Source organism: Colossoma macropomum, unplaced genomic scaffold, assembly GCF_904425465.1.
Source record: "Colossoma macropomum unplaced genomic scaffold, Colossoma_macropomum, whole genome shotgun sequence".
In the NCBI taxonomy this organism is placed as follows: domain Eukaryota; kingdom Metazoa; phylum Chordata; class Actinopteri; order Characiformes; family Serrasalmidae; genus Colossoma; species Colossoma macropomum.
Genome location: NW_023494787.1, coordinates 36,018,100 through 36,038,653, shown reverse-complemented (window position 1 = coordinate 36,038,653; position 20,554 = coordinate 36,018,100). Strand labels below are relative to the sequence as shown.

The window sequence follows — 20,554 nt, the reverse complement described above, 5'->3', positions numbered from 1 at the left end:
GCAGTTGATCTGCAAAACACATTGATTCAGAACAGATTAAAGACTCCTGCAGTGAAAGTCCTTCTGTCATACTAGTTACTTTTAATTACAGAAGACACTAAAATATGGCTGGGCTAACAGTGGACTAACAGGAAACACTCATCTGAAATAACAGTGGCAGTGAATGTGAGCACTTCCTAATAATCCCATGAAAATAAAAGTTCTAAAAGTCTCAAGCACTCACAATAACTTGAAGTTTGACTAAGTAGGAGTGCTATGTTGTTAGAGAGGAAGTCATTGTTACAGTGAAAACAGTTTTCCTGCAGTAGGATGTTTACCCAGAGTGTATTCTCGGTAGGACATCACAACCTGACAAACTAAGGGTTAATATAGCATTGTTGGTATAAAAGTCACCCATCAATGTGAGAAAGACAAGAGAACACACAAATAAAATGAGACAAAAGGTTGATCTTGACCTGTTTATAAAAAATACCTGAGATAAACGAAAGTTCATGTAGAAAAAACCTAATCCCCCTTGTGAAGTATGAATGAAATGAATGAATGTTTTAGCCAACTGTGTCTGAACACATCAGAATTAGACCACCGTATTTAACCCATCCGTGCAGTGAAACACCACATACACACTAGTGAACAAACACACACACACACACACACACAGAGCGCAGTAGGCAGCCCTATCCACGGCACCCAGGGAGCAGTTGGGGGTTAGGTGCCCTGCTCAAGGGCACTTCAGTCACGTACTGTCAGCTGAGGGGATCGAACTGGCAACCTTCTAGTCACAAGGCTGGTTCCCTAACCTCCAGCCCACGACTGCCCTATATAGCGCCCGTATGGTGCCCATATGGTGGTGTATGTTACGTGGCTAGACATCTGATTAGTATCCATACAGGAGATTTCACATTAAAATCCGGCTGGAATATGCTGAGACAGTGGATGATATGTATATTATACATAAAGATGTAACTGACAATTTTTGTTTAATCAGAACAAGATTGTACAAACAACAGTAATTTTCTCTTCTTCTACATGACAGAATATATCACTTTGATTCAATAGACTACAAGTGCTAAATGATTCATATTATAATAATGCATACAATGCTTTTGTTGTCACTGACAGTCACTGTGACTTCTGAGAGCAGTTGAACTTCATCTTGAATTGAAGTCACAAAACAAATAAGAGGGAATTATAGCATCCTGACCAGCCATGGAATCACAGGAATTGTCTGAGGCACTGACAGAAGTTACTGTTGGGTTTCCAGCCTCATTATCTACAAAACAAGGAAAACAAGAAGTAATTTTTACACTGTCCAGTAATATGATCTTGATGCACATTAAACTGAAACGTTCACCCATATCTGAAGCTTTTTAGTCATCACAATGGAGGCATAACTGATCAAACAACAATGAAAGCCATAAAAAATAAACCTCAAAAATAGTTTGTGTTTGTTGCTTGACTTTTTGAATGAATTGCAGTCGAGAATAAAGTAACCCAACTGAGGGAAGACACATGCGTTAGTTTTTCATCAAGGTTTAAAAAAAAACACAAACAGGAAAAGCAGAAAATTGTAGTTTTCTATTCTCAGCCTCTATCAGCTTTACTCAAGGTGTCATTGTAGTCAGGACCTGATCGCATACTCATGCCTTAGTTTAAGCTGTTGTCTAGTGCTGTATTTGAAATACTATATGTCTAATTGCAAATAATAAATATTGAACATGCAAGCTTAAAGCCCCAGGAAATCTAAATCCGTTTTCTTCTTAAGTTAAGAATGGTTAAACTTGCTCTTATAGACACACTATATACATGTACAAAGTGTGTCCTGTAAATAACTTTCCAATGCCCACTAAATGGCAGATGGATTTTGCCAAAATTCTCCTTTTTCGATGTATAAGGCTGATTTAAAAGCCCACAGAGATTTAAAAACTATGTTCCTCCTCGGTCTCCCCCTGTTCTTGTGCGGATAGTTGTCTGATAAGCAAATTTTATAATATATATTTCTTTCTTTTTTAACTTTGATTAATGTTTAATTAAAGACTGAATTTTTGTATCAAACAATTTTAATATTTTACACTGTGTTCCCTGGGACTTTAAGTTATGGCCTGGGCTTAGATGATGACATACTGGAAAAGGAGCTAGCTTGTATAGTTGTGCTTTAACCTGCTCGGGGCCCTGGGTCCCTTTAGTAATGGCAATCACAGAAAACAAATCAAATTTCACTCTCTTAAAATGTCGGCTTAATAAATTTTATTTGTTAAGGCTGTTATCAGTCTGGGTAGGGGGAATGTATAAATACAAAAAAAGGCTCTGAATCAGTTGGTCCCCTGGGCTTCAGCCCAAATAAGCCCATCACCCCTGAGCTTGTACCTTAGTGTACTTACATGTGGTATTTTCATGCCAAATAAAGAAGATTTAAGCTTGGTGCATTGTTGTTTGAAAGGATGCACCCAGTTGTACCTTACACTACAGTAAATTCCTTCAGCTAACTTAATTTAAATTGTTTTTTGTCTTAAAAAAATGATTTTGACAAAAATGGCTGTTTTTCTAAAATAATGACTTTAAAAGTTCTGACTTTTATTGTATTAACACTGCTCAAAGGCTTGGTATATTAGCTCCACTGTATAGTGCAGCAGTAGGTTTTGCTACTTGCTTACTCAAATGTATTGAAACTTCATGAATAGCAATAGTCATATTTTATTGCACATACACGTTTCAGTGGACAAGGAGTCAGTTATGGCTATATATGGCGATATGGCTAAGGAGATGACGCAGTATCACATTAAAGGTGTGCTAATGATCGAGTTATCAGGTGGCATACTGGATAACGCAATTAATCAGCATACAGAAGATCAATGTTTGCCTCTCTGTCTAGGCAGGAACACCACTGTTACTATAGAGTCCTTGGGCAAGACTCCTAACAATACATCCACTTATCAATTAAAACCACTCTGTCTAAGAGGGGCAGTTGAATGCATAAAATGTAATAGCTTGGTGATTAAAGATGGAGTAGTTAGAGGTTTTTCAATAATAATATCAACAATGACTTTGAGACTAAATAAAACCTGAATAAAATTCAAGAAAATGTCTCTCACTGACCTTTTAAGTCTTTCAATTTCTTCCTAGCATTCCGATCTGAAGCAAATCTCAGCCAGTTCTTGATTTCCTTTTCAGCTTCAGCATCATTTACTCCACGGTATAGTGCAGCACCTGAAAGAGAGGGCACAAGAATTCCAATTGATTTGTAGTGCTCTTACAGACTGATTGACAGAGTGACTTACAGTTTACTTTTTAATAAAGGTAGTGTTAGGAGTCTTGCCCAAGGACTCTTAATGGTATAGTGTAGGGTGCTTACCCCAGCAGAGGATTGAACCCCAGTCTGGGGCATGGGAGGCAGTGGTGTTAACGCTTACACTATACTATAACTGGTACACACAAATGCCTTTTTCCCAGGGCTTCCCAGCTGAACATTCTCCAGAATATCACACTCCCTCCACCAGCTTGTCTTCTTCCCATAGTGTATCCTGGTGCCATCACTTCCCCAGGAAAGCACTGTACATGTACCCGACTGTCCATGTGATGTTAAAGAAAAGGGGACTTTTTGGACCAAGCGATCTTCTTCCATCACTCCAAGGTCCAGTTCCATGTGCTCATTGTAGGAGGTGGACAGGGGTTAGCATGGACATTCTGACCAGTCAGTGGCTACGCAGCCCTATATGCAGCAGGGCACGATGCAGTGTGTTGTATCACATTTGTCTTACAGCCATCTTTAAAAATTTCTGTGACTTGTGCCACAGTAGCCCTACTGTCAGCTCAAATCAGACAGGACAGCCTTCATCATCCTTGTGCATGATGTGACCATAATGATTTACCCCTTTTTAAGGCACTTAGGTCTTCATGCCTGCCCATTGCTCCCACATGCAACATATGATCTACAATAACCAATTGTTTGCTAACCGTCTAATATATCCCAGACCTTGACACTGTTACAAGATAATCAGCATTATTCACTTCAGTGTGAGTGGCCATAATGTTTGGCTCATCTGTGTACATTTATCAAACATAAAAGTACAGGTGTATGATAATTCAAGAAATAATAAATGTACCTTTGATGACTCTGATTAATTCGAGACCACTTATGGCTTTTTTATTTTGCCTTCCTTGCCAGTTGAATGACTCAGCAAGATCATCAGTCATAACTGAATCCAACATCCTTCTCACAATCTGCTTCTGACCAAAGCCTCCGAGTCTTGACAAGTAATCTATCTGTAAAAAAAGTAATAAAAAATACAAAGTTTCCATTCACTATAATATCTTGATTTTGCCATTGATTTGATGCCATTGTTTTGTATTATTTTATTAAGTTGTCCAAGGGAATTGCTTAAGTCTTCCAAATGACAGAAGTCATTCGAATTAAACTGCTTTGCTGTTGGCCAGAAAATTAAGCAATCTTTCAAATATAATGTGGATGGAAAGAGGTCAGACATCATGCTAAACTCATGGTGTAGCTCTAAATCAGAGCAGAGCTCACTTGCATATATCAGTCTTAAAGGCAGAGTAACAAAAACAGCTGATTAATTATTTGAAATAATGAAAGTTTTTTCCATTGCAGCTTTTACTTACATAAGTTTGCCTAGTCTTCTTGTCTTTGAGCTTATTTTCAATTACGTTAAGTTCTTCAAGGCTATTAAGTGGCAGTTTGGCCTGGAATGTTTCTGACAGCGTGCTCGTGCTGCTAGGTAGTCCAGCTTGGTCAGATCTGCTCAGTAATTCTTTCAACATGATGGAATTTTCTTGGACTTTGTTGTTGATTTCCCTCAGCAATTTGAAGAGTTTTTGATTCTCTGTTGAGCAAACATACATTTTAGTTTGTTTTTGAAATGCTGAACATGAACACAGAAGGCATGGAATGTGTTTACCATTTGAACATTTGAAACTGCTTACCATTTGAGCTGGAGCCAGGGGGTCTTGGTGCAGCTGGACGTTTGGTCCCAGCTGTCAGAGTTGGCTGGGATGGTGCTGCTGGCATTAGGAAAGGATCTGAACTCTTCTCTGCTTGTAGTTTCCTTCTTTTTAGAGGTGCTGCTCCAAACGGTAACCTTTTTCATAAATAGACTGTCATTATTGTTGCACCAAAAATTAAGATAAAAAAACAATAAAACATCTTTTAAATTGTCAAAGTTAATCTTAATGTAAATTGCAGAACCGTGAGATGATATAAGGTGCATTTCATCTCTGATTCACTGTCGGTATGACTTTCTTGAAACACTGCAAGCAAACACCTGTATGTTTTTTTGTTTGTTTTTGTTTTGTTTTGTTGAGTTTCTTTCCACAGTGCTCTATATCCATTTGTAACAATTTTGGAATTAAAGATTTTTTGAATAGACTAACAGCTGTCATATAATGGAAAAGACATTTTCATTTCTTTAATAAATAAATTAATCAAAATATAGCGCTGATATTTGTTGGCCCACTTCAAACAGTGTATATTATAAAAAAAAGAAAATTCTTGAAAGTGGTAAATAATGCATTTTGCAACAAAACCCTTCATATGTATGTGTTGGGTTCTGTGACATCATAAAAACAATGAATTCATTTGCAGTTTAGTTTCCATATGTTGACTGTATGGTATATTTTGAAACTTCGACAATGTTTACATATTACATCAAATTCTTTTATTTCAAAAAGGCAGGGAAAATTAGGTTTCACATGATATGAAGATTATTTGTATTTTGTTGAAAAACAGTCTTCTAGTTTCAATTTCCATCCATATTGGGTAGATATAGAAGAATAGAAATAGAAATAGAAATAGAAGAATCACATTTCTCTGTTAGCCAAATTCATGACAACTGCACTTACCCCTCCTTCTGAACCTTTGAGCCACTAAGTTCTCGCTGTATTTTCTTTGCATGAACATAAGTGCCTGGGGGGAAAAAATGAATATGCTTTTTTCTCTTTCTGTTGCATTTTTTGAAATTGTAAGCATTTAAAAGTCTTTTTTTAAAGTCTGTTTTAATGTGCAACTCATACCATATTCTCCATTGAAAGTGATATCTATTTTCTCCCACTGTTTTCCTTGAGTTGAAGGTGGAGATCTGTTCACAAGAGCTGCTGTGAAATATTCAGGTGATTTAAATGGTGGCCAGTAGGATTGCTTTCTGTCCTCAGTCAACCAGTTTTTTGCTACCACCACCACTTCCCCCGAGATCAAGGTAACTACTGCATACATGGTTTGCCTAAAGACATGAGACAACACAGACAGGTCAGAGTAATGCACTAAAATGAAGTCTTTTGTGGCCAAAAAACAAGCATTGTAGGTTGCCTATGGAAGCCTGCTCTATGAGCCAAAAAAGGGTGGTCTGGTATCTGTTAATAATGAAAAAATTCTCACAAATGAAAACTTATGAAACTATTTTTTATAATTGTGAATTTATGTATTTAAAACCTTTGCTTAATATATTGTGAATGTGACTTAATATCTGGTATTAATGACTATATTATTGTCATTTAAAAATTATTTGGCCTGGCTTTCCCAAAAGCTATGTCTAAAGGACATCATCCAATCCAAATATCTTTGGATTTTAAAGGGATATTCTAAAGCACCAAGAGTGAGTTGATTTAACTGTCTGCTAACTGCAATGTGCTTCTGAGGTTTAAAAGCCACAGTCAAACAGTGTCAAACAAGCTTGGGCAAAATTGAGAATTCAAGTTCAATGACGAAATGGTGGTTCATGGTCAATCAAACGTTTAACCTACACTATACACCTGACTCGGCACAAGAGGTGCTTATTAATTAGTTAATAAGCTGAATTAAGTCCAAAATAAAAAAAAAAGTCCCTCTAGTACAAATTGCTGGAAAATATAAAGGACAGGTTTTCTTTCCACAAAACAAAACTGTGTGTACAAAAATAACTCCATTAAATTCAAACCATAATAAATTGCCTCCTTATCTACTTACAAACACAACTGTGTTCTGGATTGAAAGTTTGTTTGCTTGCCCACCCTGAATGAATTCAGTCAGTGCTTGCTCTGAATTATTCTGCTCAATCCCTACTCCAAATAAATCCAGACTGTGCCCACTCTGAATTAATCCCACCAATTCCACCTCGGAGTGAACCCAATCAGTGCCCAGTCTGAGTTAATCCAATCAATGACTGCTCGGACTAATTCCACCGAATGCTCACCCTAAATGAATGCAGCCTATGCCCATTCCAGATTAATCCAACCAAAACCTGCATTATGAAATATCATGAAAATGTGGCTAAAAACAACGGCTTGTCTGTTTCTGTCTTGATGGCATCATTAAATCAATTAATTTACATTGCTATTTTAAGTAATCATTGTCAGTTTTGGCATCAAAATTATTTAAAGATATTTTCTGGTTCTTTTCTGACAGAAATGAAAGTCAAACTAAAGCCTTTAAATTAGGAAAACTGTTACAATTGATAATGCCACCCACATTACATCAGTAACCCTAGCCTTTTACCTGCTTGGATCATCTGCCTCTTGTTTTAAAGAGAGTACCATACAGTTTATACAGAAAACTTGTGCCATACAATCAAATTTTGGAAACATGCATTTCAAACTGCTGGAAACTTCAGTCTTCATACCTAACATACCTAACCATTCAACTTTGATTATCAACATTAAACTATAGACACGGTTAGCTAGATAGCTAGGTGCAAGTGTGTGCCTTTAGAGTACATTTAGCAACGGTTAGTTCAGTCAGCAACACAAACTCAAATAGATACCTCTGCGATAGACTGCTTTAAATTACTTCTGATTTAACAGCATAAATAGTGGCAAAATAATCTAGGGTATAACAAAGTTAAAACAAATCTATTTACGTAGTTAAAACATCAAGAAATAGCAGAAACAAACCAACCAAAACGTGCATGGCACTGAACTCATTACATTTCTCACCATGGTTTATCACACTGAATAGATCAATGGATGTCACAAAGACTTTATATTGCTATCAAATTACAACACAAGTGCTCAATACTACCGAGTTTACTAACAAGTCTGAGACCGAATCTGAGTACTACAGCCCTAGCAAATAGCATATTTAGGACATAAATGTGCAACTTCTCTACATTCTTATTCATAAACAGTACCACTGCTGTAATGTTTTCCCCACTATGATGACTTCTGCTGTGTCGGATACAGAAGTATGAAATGAGTCTATTGTCAGCAATGTCACAATACAATATGTCTTTCAATACAAACGTCACAAAATTATATGATACAATTACAAAACACACCAGATATACAACAGACATCAGAATTTCAACAACTATCAAAAAGCTCAGGCTCCATGGCCAAAGGCATCAGAATAAGCTTTAGAATCAGCCTAAGACACAGCCTCAGCTCTAGACCTCAAGCCTTGAGACACAGGCTCTTAGACTCCAGATTTTCACCCATGTGATTCAGTCTCCGAGACAATTTTTTTTCTTATTAATTGTCTTTGTTTATGTATGTGAATGTACTTTTAATGTACTTTTTTATTTATATTTTTCAGTACCAAGTCAAAAGATATGTGCGTATGTGTGTGTAAATTTGAAGTGAACATACGTACTGGAAGTGTATTAAATAAAAAGTAGTACAAGCAATGAGGAATGGGCTTGAATTGGACCACAACACAAAAAGCTAATTACTTCTTACAATAGACTTCAAAGCTATAATTGCCAACAATTTCTTTTCAAAAAATTACAGCCATTATTCATTTGTGGTGTCTGTTTCCTATTCCACAGTACTCCAATATTTCAGTACCTGTTTCCTATTACTGTATATTTACAGAAAACAATGAAGCTCATAATGTCAAACATTAATTATCTTGTCTTTGCACTCCTTTTGTTTAAATACAGGTGCAAACGGATTTACAAATTACTGGTTTCTGTTTTTATTTGCATTTCACATATTTCACAGTTTATCTGCATTTGTCCAAACTATTTAAAACTTTTCTTTTTTTACTTCTACTGTTAGAGTTTTTGTATATTTAACACCCTGCTTTGTTTGCTCTTCTTCTGATGTGGTTCTGGCGTACACGGAAGCGAATTAATTTCATTCTTTAAAAAATAAGTCCAAGTTTTATCCTCTGTTTGTGGTGTCCTTACCTATGGTGAAAAGTAGGCCTCAGCACTGACTCATCCTCATGGAATTTATCCTCCGCATCCCTCATAGTCACATCTTCATAGTCACTCTCTTGGCAAGTTTCATCAGATTTGTCCTGCTCAGACCAGTTTTCTACCCCATCCTCCTCTCCACTAGTGAAATATGTTTCGTCATCCGATTCAAACTCAGCGTCCCAATTTTCAAACTCATATTCTCTTACAGTCAGAAACCCACTTTTTCTTGAAAGTACCACAATGTCACTCATCCCAAGGTCATTTGACAGGTCCATCAGTGTGGCCTCTACCTTGTCTTCATCTTCCAGCTGAACACAGATAATTATGCTTTGTCTGAAGACAAGAATTCTTAGTTGCTCTAAATGCCCAATGAGATTTGAGAAAATGCTCTTCAAAATGAGAGTCAAGAGAACTGGAGTTAGGGGACAGCCTTGGCACAGCTGTTTGTATGACTCTGGAGAACATTCAGTATCCTCGGAATGTCTTAGGAGGTTTTCCAACATTATTAAGTCTTGACACCATGCAGAATTCAACTGTTTTTGTTCCTCTAAAGCATTCTGGATGTAGGACCACTTTACCCTGGGGCATAATGTTTTGAACGTTACCCAGAAAGAGGGTAAACCATTTGATTTCTGCCTCTTGGGCTGAGACTCCAAGTGGTCACCTATGCGTCGTGCTAGAATGCTTGCAATAATGAGATAGTCAACATTGAAGAAGTGCTGACCAACGTGAGGCTCTTGGACTGACTCACAGAAGTGAGTTTTTTGGAAGTCAAATGACCCACTGAGCATCCTGCTGTACAGAACTTTTAAGTATGGAATTAGATCTTGAGCCAATTCCTTGTAGAAGGTAACAGATATACCATCTGGTCTTGGGGTGTCAGACACTTGCAGAGACTCAATGGCTGTAACGATGTCAATCTCGGTAATCACATGGGGGTTGTCTTCATTACAAGACAAATCAGCTTGCACAATCCCAAATTCCTTTTTATGATGCAGCAGCTGACTGATGTATTGTATCTCTTGATCTTTCTTGCAAGGGATCACAGAAACATTGTTAACCTCCAAAATCAGGGGCTGATGATCTGGCCTCGGTAAGTGGCTTATTTCACAATGTTTAATGCGCCACATGCATTCCTCCGGGATGAAGAAATAATCCAGCCTTGACATGATGTTGTTTTTGTTGAATGTGTAATTCCGTGTCACTGGATTCATTCTTCTCCAGACGTCTAACAGTTGAAGAGATTTCATGAATCTTTCTACACAACAGCGGAGTTTATTGTGGGATGTGTTGTTTGTCACCTTACTGGGACTGAACTTAGTTTCTTTGTCAATGAAAGGATTCAGCACAGTGTTGAAATCTCCTCCGATTACAAGCATTCCTGAAGCCATGCGCTGCAGATACTTGGACAACTGATCAAGAGTTTTCATATCTGTATGATGGTTATACACACTAACAAGCGTGTAAGGTTGACCTTCTAATTTACATTTCAGTACAAGATAAGCTCCATTAATGTCTTTTTCATGACTGAAGATTTCAAAATCTAGCGTGTTCCTTACTAGTATAGCTGAGCCCTTTTGAGATGAAGTGTACTGAGTGAAATAAATCTTCCATTTATCTTCAATGTCCAAACTGTGTTCATTTCCTGCACCAATGTGAGTCTCTTGTAGGAAAACAACATCAGCATTATACAGCTCTTGAAATTTCTGAAACTTCTTTTGCTTCAGTCCATTGATGTTCCAAGTCACAAATTTAATTGTCTTTGCTGTGGCCATTGAAGGAATTGATTACTATTGCTATTTTGGCCCTGTCAAAACAAAGAATGAGGAATTTGCAGACTACATAATCCAATAGAAGTCCTCAGCCTAAATTATTTGCAAGCCTAACCATGACCTGAAAAAGAAGCAAGAAAACAGGCCTTAGATTTACAAAAATGAAAGAAGGAAACAAAAAAAAATTGCCTTATGTTTGCAAAGCCATGCTGAACATGATAGAGATGGAGCATGTAGGGTACTTTGATGTTCATGGAATGCTAGGGTAAGATTTCACACTACCCCTTGTCCTTGGATGTATTTGTGTGCATCCAATAGTTGGAGCAGCAGTGTTCGCGGGTTGGTTTTGATAGCTTACATATAATGTTGAGTATAACTTGTTGCTAAGAACATAAAGTTTGAAGTTCTATTTTAACTTACGTGCCAGGAGTATTTTAGTATTTGATGGAGTTTTCCTGGTCAAAAATACAACTGCAGTGCGACCAATACAAATTGAGGCAGGATGGTGTAACATCCTGTCTTTCCCTGTCCTTCTGTTTCTGTGTTTCCGTCTTTGTTTCTCCCTTTGTGTTCATTCCCTAATGTGTCTTGCCATGTGCATTTTTTGTTGTTTTGGTCTGTGTCTCCTCCCTGGTCCAGCCCCCTAGTCATCTGTTTCACCTGTCTGTAGTCTAGCCCTGCCCTCTCATCAGCCCAGGTATTTTTAATGTGTTCTTTGTCTATTCATTCCCCGTGGTATGGTCTGTTCCTAGCTTGGCATTGTTTGTAGTGTGTTTTGCTGATTCTTAGTTTAAGTTGTCCTTCCTATGTATTTTATTCTCTGTTCTGAGCTTTTGATGGTACTTTTTATTTCTTTAGTGCTTTCTTTGCTGCCTTCTCCATGGACAACAATAAAACTGCTAGCTCACATTTTCATCCTGCCTTCTCATCTCCTTCGGTTTCCAATACGTTACAGAATGCCAAGCCTTTCAAGGATGCAGCAAGCCATGTTTCAGCTCAGGAGGAAGAACTGAAGTATCTGGAAAACGTACTCGCCTATCATGCAGGGAAACCTCTTTTGTTGCTGTCTGCAGTTGCAATTCCATGTGAGTACAATGGGGAAGAAGCCTGCGATAGTTTCATCATGCAGTCCACTATTTATTTTCAGCACTTAGCTTTCCCTACCCCTCCAGGCTGTATAAAGGTGCTTTTTATAAGGCCTCTTTTAAAAGGAAAAGCTTTGCAGTGGGCAGACATCATTTTAGATAAGAGGGCAAAAGAGGCACTTTGGTCTGTGACTCTTCCTGTGGCCTCCGTGGAAGACGCAGCAGGCGTCTGCTGCCGGTGACGTTGCAGTAGGCCCGTCTGCCACCAGGGATGTCGTCTCCTGCCCTGCCCATGGCCTCCAGTTCCTGCTCTATGCTGGGCCCCCGTTCCAGTTCTCCAGGCTACTCTAGTTCTGGTTTGTTCTGACTCTCAGCATCCCATTCCAGCGGTGGCCTCCCAGAGTACCACTCCATCGCCGACCCCCCCGCAGCCCACTCCAGTGCCAGCCTCCCAGCATCCTGCTCCAGCACCAGCCTCCCAGCATCCCCCTCCAGCGCCAGCCTCCCAGCGCACTTCAGTATTGGCTCCACGCCATGTTCCACACTCTGTTCCAGTGCCAGACGCCCAACCTTTCCTATTCCCTGCTCAGCTGCCTTTCCAGTTTCCCAGTCAGCCAGCCACTCGCCCTTCCAGTTCTCTGCTCAGAGAGATGTCCGGAATTCTATGTTTTCCCCTGTGTCTGTCCAGTCTCCAGACCCTAGTTTTGTTTTTGTCACTGTCACTGTGTTCATATCTCAACCAGTCACCATCAGTGTACCTGTTCCTGTCTCTGTTGGTCTTTTGTACCTGTTCCTTACAATGTCTCTGTCCCTGTCCCAGTAATAGTGTCTGTCCCTGTCTGTCTACTGTCCTGTTTCCTTGTCCAGCCTTCTGTCCACTCCCCTGTCTAGTTTCCGGTCTGTTCCCCTTTCAGTTCCTTGTCTAGTTATTAGTCATGTTTCCAGCCTCTCTTTTGAGCCAGTTCCCATGGTGTATTCTGTTCTGCGCCTAGGAAGCTGCACATTAGACTTCTGTAACATCCTGTCTTTCCCTTTCCTTCTCTTTTTCTGTTTCTGTCTCTGTTTCTGCCTTTGTTTTTTCCCTCATGTGTCTTGCCATGAGCTTTTTTTGTTGTTTTGGTCTGTGTCTCCTCCCTGGTCCTGCCCCTAGTCATCTAATCCATCTGTCTGTAGTCTGTAGCCCTGCTCTCTTGCTAATACAAGGTGTTTCTCATGTGTTCTTAGTCTATTTATTCCCCTTGGTATGGTCTGTTCCTTACACATGTTTGTAGTATGTTTGTAGTGCGTTTTTCTTATTCTTAGTTCGAGTTGTTTATTCCTATGTATTTTGTTCTCTTTTCTGTGCTTTTGTTGGTTCTTTTTATTTCTTTATTACTTTCCTCATTTTGCTTTTCTTTTATTTGTCTTTTTTTTTTTACTTTTCTGCCTTCCTCACAGAAACTGCTAGCTTGCACTTGCATCCTGTCTTCTTGTCTCTTTCAGCTTCCAACATGTTACAGATGGACTGAGGTCTTAAGCAATGAGAGGTAGTGTATTATCCCAGATACCATCAAGAGCTAAAGGTTGGTAGAATGGGACGCCAATAAATATTTAACTATTATTATGACTTGCTCAGCTCTGTAGTCTAAGATCTACATAAATTGAGAGGACTTCCATTATCTTATTTTTAAAGATTTCATATGCAGACCTCTCTGAAGGCTTTGGAATATCAAAGCCAATTCTTTTGCTTTTGCTACATGCTGAAGACATTTGAGTTTAAGATCAAAACATGAACATGAGATGGTAGATCAGAATTTTAGCTTTTATTTTTCTGATAACTTGGCACATCTTGTTCTAAGGTGTTTCTCATGTGTTCTAAGTCTATTTATTCCCCTTGGTATGGTCTGTTCCTCACACATGTTTGTAGTATGTTTGTAGCGCGTTTTTCTTATTCTTAGTTTGAGTCTTTTATTCCTATGTATTTTGGGTAACACTTTCTATGAATGTCACCTTTGTAAGCATCTATAAACACATTCATAACATGTTATAATGCATTCATAAGGCATTATGAACATGGCAATAAATATTTATAAAAATGCATTACACGTTATAGCTATGCTTATTATGCATTATGAATTGTCAACATAATACATTATAAGTACTGATCATAACAAATTATAGGAGCTCATAAGTTGTATTTGTCCGCTCTAAGTAAAGTGAAGCATACTGTACTAAAACGTCCTTCAGTGTAAAGAGTGAGGGTTCAAGCTGAAGTATTTAATGAAGAATTTACTGAAACACTGAAACATACACAATAAAGCTCATTACAGGCTTCAAATGTCAGAGTTTAAACTAGTGCTGCCATCAGTGCTTTACACAATGAGGGAAAGTCAATGTACACCACCGTTAGCCTGGTTAGCCTAATTTGTCTTTACTTTGCACTCTCCAAGCTGGGACTGACTTCTGTGGCACTGACAGTATAATATGTTATCAACACTGCTTATAATGCATTATATTAACAATTCATAATGTATGATAAACATGGCTATGAAGTGTAATCCAGCGTAATTCATTTTTATAAATGTTTATACTCCTGTTTATAATGCCGTATGAAGGCATTATAACAAGTTATAAATGTGTTTATAGATGCTTACAAACGTGACATTCATAGAAAGTGTTACCATATTTTGTTCTCTTTTCTGTGCTTTTGTTGGTTCTTTTTATTTCTTTATTACTTTCCTCATTTTGCTTTTCTTTTGTTTGTATTTTTTTGTATTGTTTTTTTATTTTTAGAGATTTCATATGCAGACCTCTCTGAAGGCTTTGGAATGTCAGGCTTTGGAATGTCAAAGCCAATTCTTTTGTTTTTGCTACATGCTGAAGACATTTGAGTTTAAGATCAAAACATGAACACGAGACGATAGATCAGAATTTTAGCTTTTATTTTCTGATAACTTGGCACATCTAGTTCTACAACTGTGGCACCTTTTGTTTGTACTCACTTATTTTTCAAGTGAGCAAAAATATTGGAATGTATCCTGACACCTGACAGATGTCTCTTGTTGCCCAGATGTTCCCTGTTTGATTGTTTAAACAATGAATAACTCTGAATCTCTGCCCTATGTTGGAGCCCATCAGTTTCACCTGTGAAGACTGCATTTTTTTGTTAAAAAGGATAAACATAAAGACCAGAAAGGGGGAAAATGAAGAGAAAAGCAAGCCATTTAGAACCTAAGAAAATATGGAAAATCAGAGCCATCGTACAAGCATTGGGCATGATCAGTACAACAGTTTGCTATGCCCTGAACAGGAAGGAAACCACTGATGTACTAACAACCAGCCATCAAACAGGTTAGCCAAGGAAAACAGAAGCAGTTGATGACAGAAACATTGTGAGAGCTGTGAAGACCAACCTAAAAACAAGTCACATCAACAACTTCTACAGGGAAGGGGTGAAGGTATCACTTCAAAAGCAGAAATACCATACCACTCCTCAGGAGTAAGAACTGGACGGCCAGAGTGGAATTTACAAAGAAACACAGAGATGAGCTACAAAAGGAGAGTCCCCAAAACAAATAACAACTGAACTAAAAGCCTGGAAAGGAACCACAAAAGAAGAATACAAAAAAGATTTATGTTTTAGTGGTTCACCAGCTTGATGCAGTAAGCAAGGGACGTGCAACCAATAGACCAAATGTAGAACTGAACATTAATGACATTGTATGGATAGGTTGAAGAATTGGCAAGACCAAGCTATGCCACTGTATTCCACTGTTAAATAGTCTAAGAAAACTTTATTACTTTGTCTGTAATACAGTACTGTACAAAAGTAAGAGGCCACACTTCATTTATTTAATTTCCATTTAAAACTGCTATTAAGTACATGGTATTCATTTACAGTGTCAGGAAGAAAGCTGACAAATTACACAAAAGCTTCAACAACTACATATAATTTTTTGGTAACACTTTACAACACAAGTCAATATATTAATTAATGTAGTTTTTTTAAGCTCTACTGTCATCACTTTACATGCTCATTATGTTCATACAGATATGTTCATACATATCTTCATGATAGTCATCACCTAAATGGTGGAAAAACACTGGTGAGTCACCATAAGAGTGCTATATATTTAGCATTACTAAAGTATTACATGATGTTTGTGGTCTTCATATTAAAGTGGCAAAATACTCCTTAATTATCACTGTTGGGTTGATGAGCAAATAACTACAATTGCCATTAAATGACCAAAGTTTTTTTTTTATCTCGCTTTCTCCAAATTCTGCTGAATGAAACTGAGAAGGCAGATAACACACCATGTGTCGCAGCGTTAAAGTGCACCAAAGCCACGCTCAGCCTCATTCAGTATGAGCAAAAAGAAACAAACCAGCTTCCACTATCACAGAAGGACCTTCCCTGACCTCAGTTAGAACCAAGCCGCAAAAACCCATGCCCAGTGGGAAGCTCCATAAAGGATATTTTTTTCAGGCAGTGCTAAAGATGAGCAAATTTGAATATTTGAAATGTGCTGCTGGCACTAAATTCAAAGTGAGCATATATTTTTCAAAGAACAATACAATTTCTCAGTTTCAGCATTTGATGTGTTATATTTATACTATTTTGCACATCATTGTATTCAGTTTTTATTTAAATTTTGCACAGCATCCTGACATTTTTGAAAACAGAGTTGTATATATAGGATCATATTTATTGTTCTGTATATTTATTGTCTGGTGTATTTATTGTATATTCTGCACTCTTTGTAACAGTCATGTCTCTGCACTCTATGTAGCCCAATGTAATGTGCTGTTGTTATATGTTGCACCATAAGGCCTGAGGAAAGACTTTTCGTCCCAATGTTTACAAGTTATATTGAGGAATGACCATTTGACTACAATTGTTCAGTCAATTGTTCTGAGAACACCAGCAGCTTCTTTATGTGATTTTGTCGATTTTCTTTTCTCACTAACATCTTCTTGACAGCTACACATCCTTTCAAAATCATAGCGTTGAATTATCTACTCACAGTGGAAAGATGGACAGAAACACCTGTGAATTTCTTTAGACAATTATATATTAGCATATTAGCAAAAAAAACCTATTATAAATGTCTTTGTCTTTGTCACAACAATTTCCAACTCTGTATTTAGGTCTTTGTAACAGCAAGAAGTAACAGCAGGTTTCTGAGGTGTGAGTCTAAGTCACGTCTCTGGGGTACAAGTCTGAGTCACATCTCGAATTGTTAGTCCCATTATTAGCTGCAGGCAATGCATTGTACTCTCCTAAAACCATGTCAGGTCTGACACGCCTTCAAATATGAAGCCTTTCATTATGGAAAAAAAACTTCAGTTTGAAATACAGAACTGATCTACATGTAGTAAATCTAGCGTTTAAATGGAAAAAATAAGAACTTGAAGCTGAGATAAATGTGAACTGTAATTTACAATTACAGTGTTTTGATGTGAAATGGTGAATTGTAGAGAAACACACAACTTATTTTTAGTGATGGTGAACATTTTAATATGTAATGTTGTCAATGGTAAAATAGTGGTAAATCTGGAAAAAAAAAATCCATATTTTGTCCATATGTACATCCGTATGTTCATTTTGGGAAATCAGTAAGGATTTGCCCATCAGTTAGGAAACCCTTCATTCTTCATTCAGTCCATATTTGAGACGCATGTAAAGTGGCATGCAAAGTGTTCACAGCCAGTAAAATTGCTGCAGCAGTTTTGGAAAGTAGCGACGAAGATAATGGAGCATTTTGATATAAAACATATGGGTATCATGTTATATGCAGGTGCCTTTATAGGTGTGTCCCAATTTGGCCTCCATAGTCTAAATGTTCTGGATCCAGTCAGACGAAACAAAAATAGAACTAAAAAATAGAGAGATGTTTAGATGTTTGGAGAAAGAAGGGTTGTGCATATGATCCCAAGAACATCATAGCCACAGTGAAGTGTGTTATCAAAGAAAATATGAATGGGGCAATGTACCAGGAAATATTAGAAGAAAATTTTATCTCATCAGCCAAGAAAAGGGAGAAGAGGGACGTTTCAACAACCTGACGAACCCAAACACCCATAATAACTCAAGACAGGTTTCTAAAATGAAGGTGCATACATGGCCTATCCAGACTCCTGATTCGAGATTTGAAATTAGGACTGATGATTTTGAGTCATGCTTGTAACCTTGGGGGATTGAAGACTGTTTGCCAAGAGGAAAAAAGTTGGCAAAATGCAGTCAGGCAGGTAACACTCTCCTGGCATTCACCAAACCCAGACTCATCCATCAGACTGCCAGATGGACGAATGGAAACCCGAGGGGTGATGTCACAAAGCTCCCGGCGCACAGTTTTTGTGCTGATGTAAATGCCAGAGGAGGCTTGGAAGTTATTGAGTCAGCAGAGCGTTGGCAACTTTTATGCACTATGTGCTTCAGCACTCAGCGACCCGCTCTGTAACATTACATGGTCTGACACTTTATGGCTGAGTTGCTGTGATTCCTAAATGCTTACGCTTTCCAATAATTCCACTCATAGTTGACCGTGGAATATCTAGGAGGGAAGAAACTTTACAGACTGATTTGTTGCAACGATGGCATCCTGTTACAGTACCATGCTCAAATTCAGTGAGGTCTTTAGAACAACCCATTCTTTTATACACCTGTGGCAATGGGACTGAATGAAACACTTATTTAATGATTATTTAATGATTAAGCGGTGTCCCAATACTTTTGTCCACATTGTGTGTGTGTGTGTGTGTGTTTGTGTGTGTGTGTGTGTGTGTGTGTGTGTGTGTTTGTGTGTGTGTGTGCGCATGTGTGTGTGTGTGTGTGAATTGAACATTTTTTGCCTTCAAGTCATTGCAAGATTCATACTTGAAACTTAGTTTCATTTACTGAGAACTGTTACTACTGTCTTGTTTCACTTTCAATTCCTGTAAGTTTCTATTTCTGAGAGGCATGCTTTTAGGAGCATTTTCTTACAGCAATTCCCAGTGTAACAGCAGAAACATATTTAGATATCCATGTAAAAATGTATTTAATTGCTTTAAATGTTAAAAGAGTAACTAACTCATTTAGGCTGTGTGATCCGTTATTACATTGAGCAGCCGTTCTTGTTGGATCTTGCGAAAGCACTGGAATCTATTTCTAGTTATACTGTCGACTAAGTGTCCTACAGCACTGAATGAAACTGATTCACACCTAGGGGATGGCACTGATATTACTGATATTCACAACTTTGGGTGAGGTACTGATATTACTGCTATTACTGATTTATTACTCAAAAACATGTCTATTTTGGTACACTCACAACATCAGAGAACTCTCATTCATTTGCTCTAGATGCCCCCGCAAAATACTAAAACATGAATTTATGGATGACTCAAGTGTCGAAGTGCAATATAATATGAAGCAAAGTCTTTTCAGCCATGATAGCAGTGGTTTTGGTGTGAAATAAGCAGCTACTACATCAAAAAGGATCTCCCCTCAGACTCATGTAGTTTTTACAACTTGAAATGTGAGTGCAGTTAACTCTGCAGCTAACGGGTAAAACATGACATTTTCTATCACATACAGTCAGATTGGTTTAAAGCAACTCTATAGGTTTTACTGCTGAAGTGTCAAGTATTATGACATACATCTTTCCATGACCATTGACTTTAAGCAATACAACCAGCGATCTAGTTATAGCAACAATACAGTAATAGACAGTTTACATGTGTAGAAAAACTCTCAAAACTTGAAGAATATTATAGAAATATATCTGAAATAATCAGGCCATCAAACACTTTGTGCATAAAATAACACCAAAAGAAATTCCTTACTTAACTCACCTTGTTTTACAATTCTTAGCTTATTTTTTAAATAAAAAAAATCTAAATGCCTTTTCTCCTTTGTGTACAACAATAAACTAGTCTGAACTTGCTGAAGACACCAAGTGTCACAAATATCTCAGCCTGTATGTGAATATAAGAAGAGATCAAAAGTCAAAACTTACTGTTTGTCCCTGTCCATAATGTGGAAGCAGTTAAATGAAGTAAAGTCTCCTGCCTGTATGTCATACAGCTTTGATGTAAAGTGACAGAATGAAGCTGTGATGTATTTATCCGTGCAGGAAGGAGGGTTGTCCTTGTAGCTTAACGTACTACTGGGACAAAGGCCTGGGGTGGGGCCATGTAATCTGACTGGAACACCACACAGGGATCATGAACACAAACCCAGAGACCAGAACTTGATAAAAGCAGTATTTTCTAAATGAGCTACGTTACCTTATTTATTTATTTATTTATTTATTTGGTTGTTTTTTTGGCAGTTTACAACGATATGGAGGAACTTTAGGAGGTACTTCAGGGAAGTATGAGCTGCTGGAGCTGTGGCTCAGTGCCCCAGATATGACATCCTCAAAAGACATGAGAGGGAAAAGTCAATGAAAAACACAACGTAAACATAAATGAATCGTACATTTTCTTTTTAAACCATTTATTTACATTTTATTTTCTTTTACCTTACTTAACTTACTGCGCCAGCTCCCATTTTTATATAGTTGTAGTGTTATACTGTCTGTGTGTTGTTTTTGTTTCTTATTACTTT

The 20,554-nt window shown here is 37.8% G+C and overlaps 1 protein-coding gene across 2 annotated transcripts; it reads right to left on the bottom strand.

The window, feature by feature from the left end:
* Window positions 1-880: 880 nt before the first annotated feature.
* On the bottom strand, window positions 881-20,092 carry si:dkey-266f7.5 (uncharacterized protein LOC100006143 homolog). Of its 2 annotated transcripts, none has more exons than XM_036567166.1 (8): window positions 9,111-9,928; window positions 6,025-6,230; window positions 5,854-5,917; window positions 4,939-5,093; window positions 4,618-4,838; window positions 4,101-4,260; window positions 3,094-3,204; window positions 881-1,270 (listed from the first exon to the last, which is right to left on the bottom strand). In XM_036567166.1, exons 1-8 carry the CDS (start codon window positions 9,911-9,913, stop codon window positions 1,149-1,151), a joined length of 1,842 nt encoding a protein of 613 aa, XP_036423059.1. In that variant the 5' UTR covers window positions 9,914-9,928; the 3' UTR covers window positions 881-1,148. The 2 variants fall into 2 exon arrangements, with proteins under 2 accessions (XP_036423059.1, XP_036423060.1); XM_036567167.1 differs by lacking the exon at window positions 9,111-9,928 and adding an exon at window positions 19,962-20,092 and having other exon boundaries at window positions 894-1,270.
* Window positions 20,093-20,554: the final 462 nt, after the last annotated feature.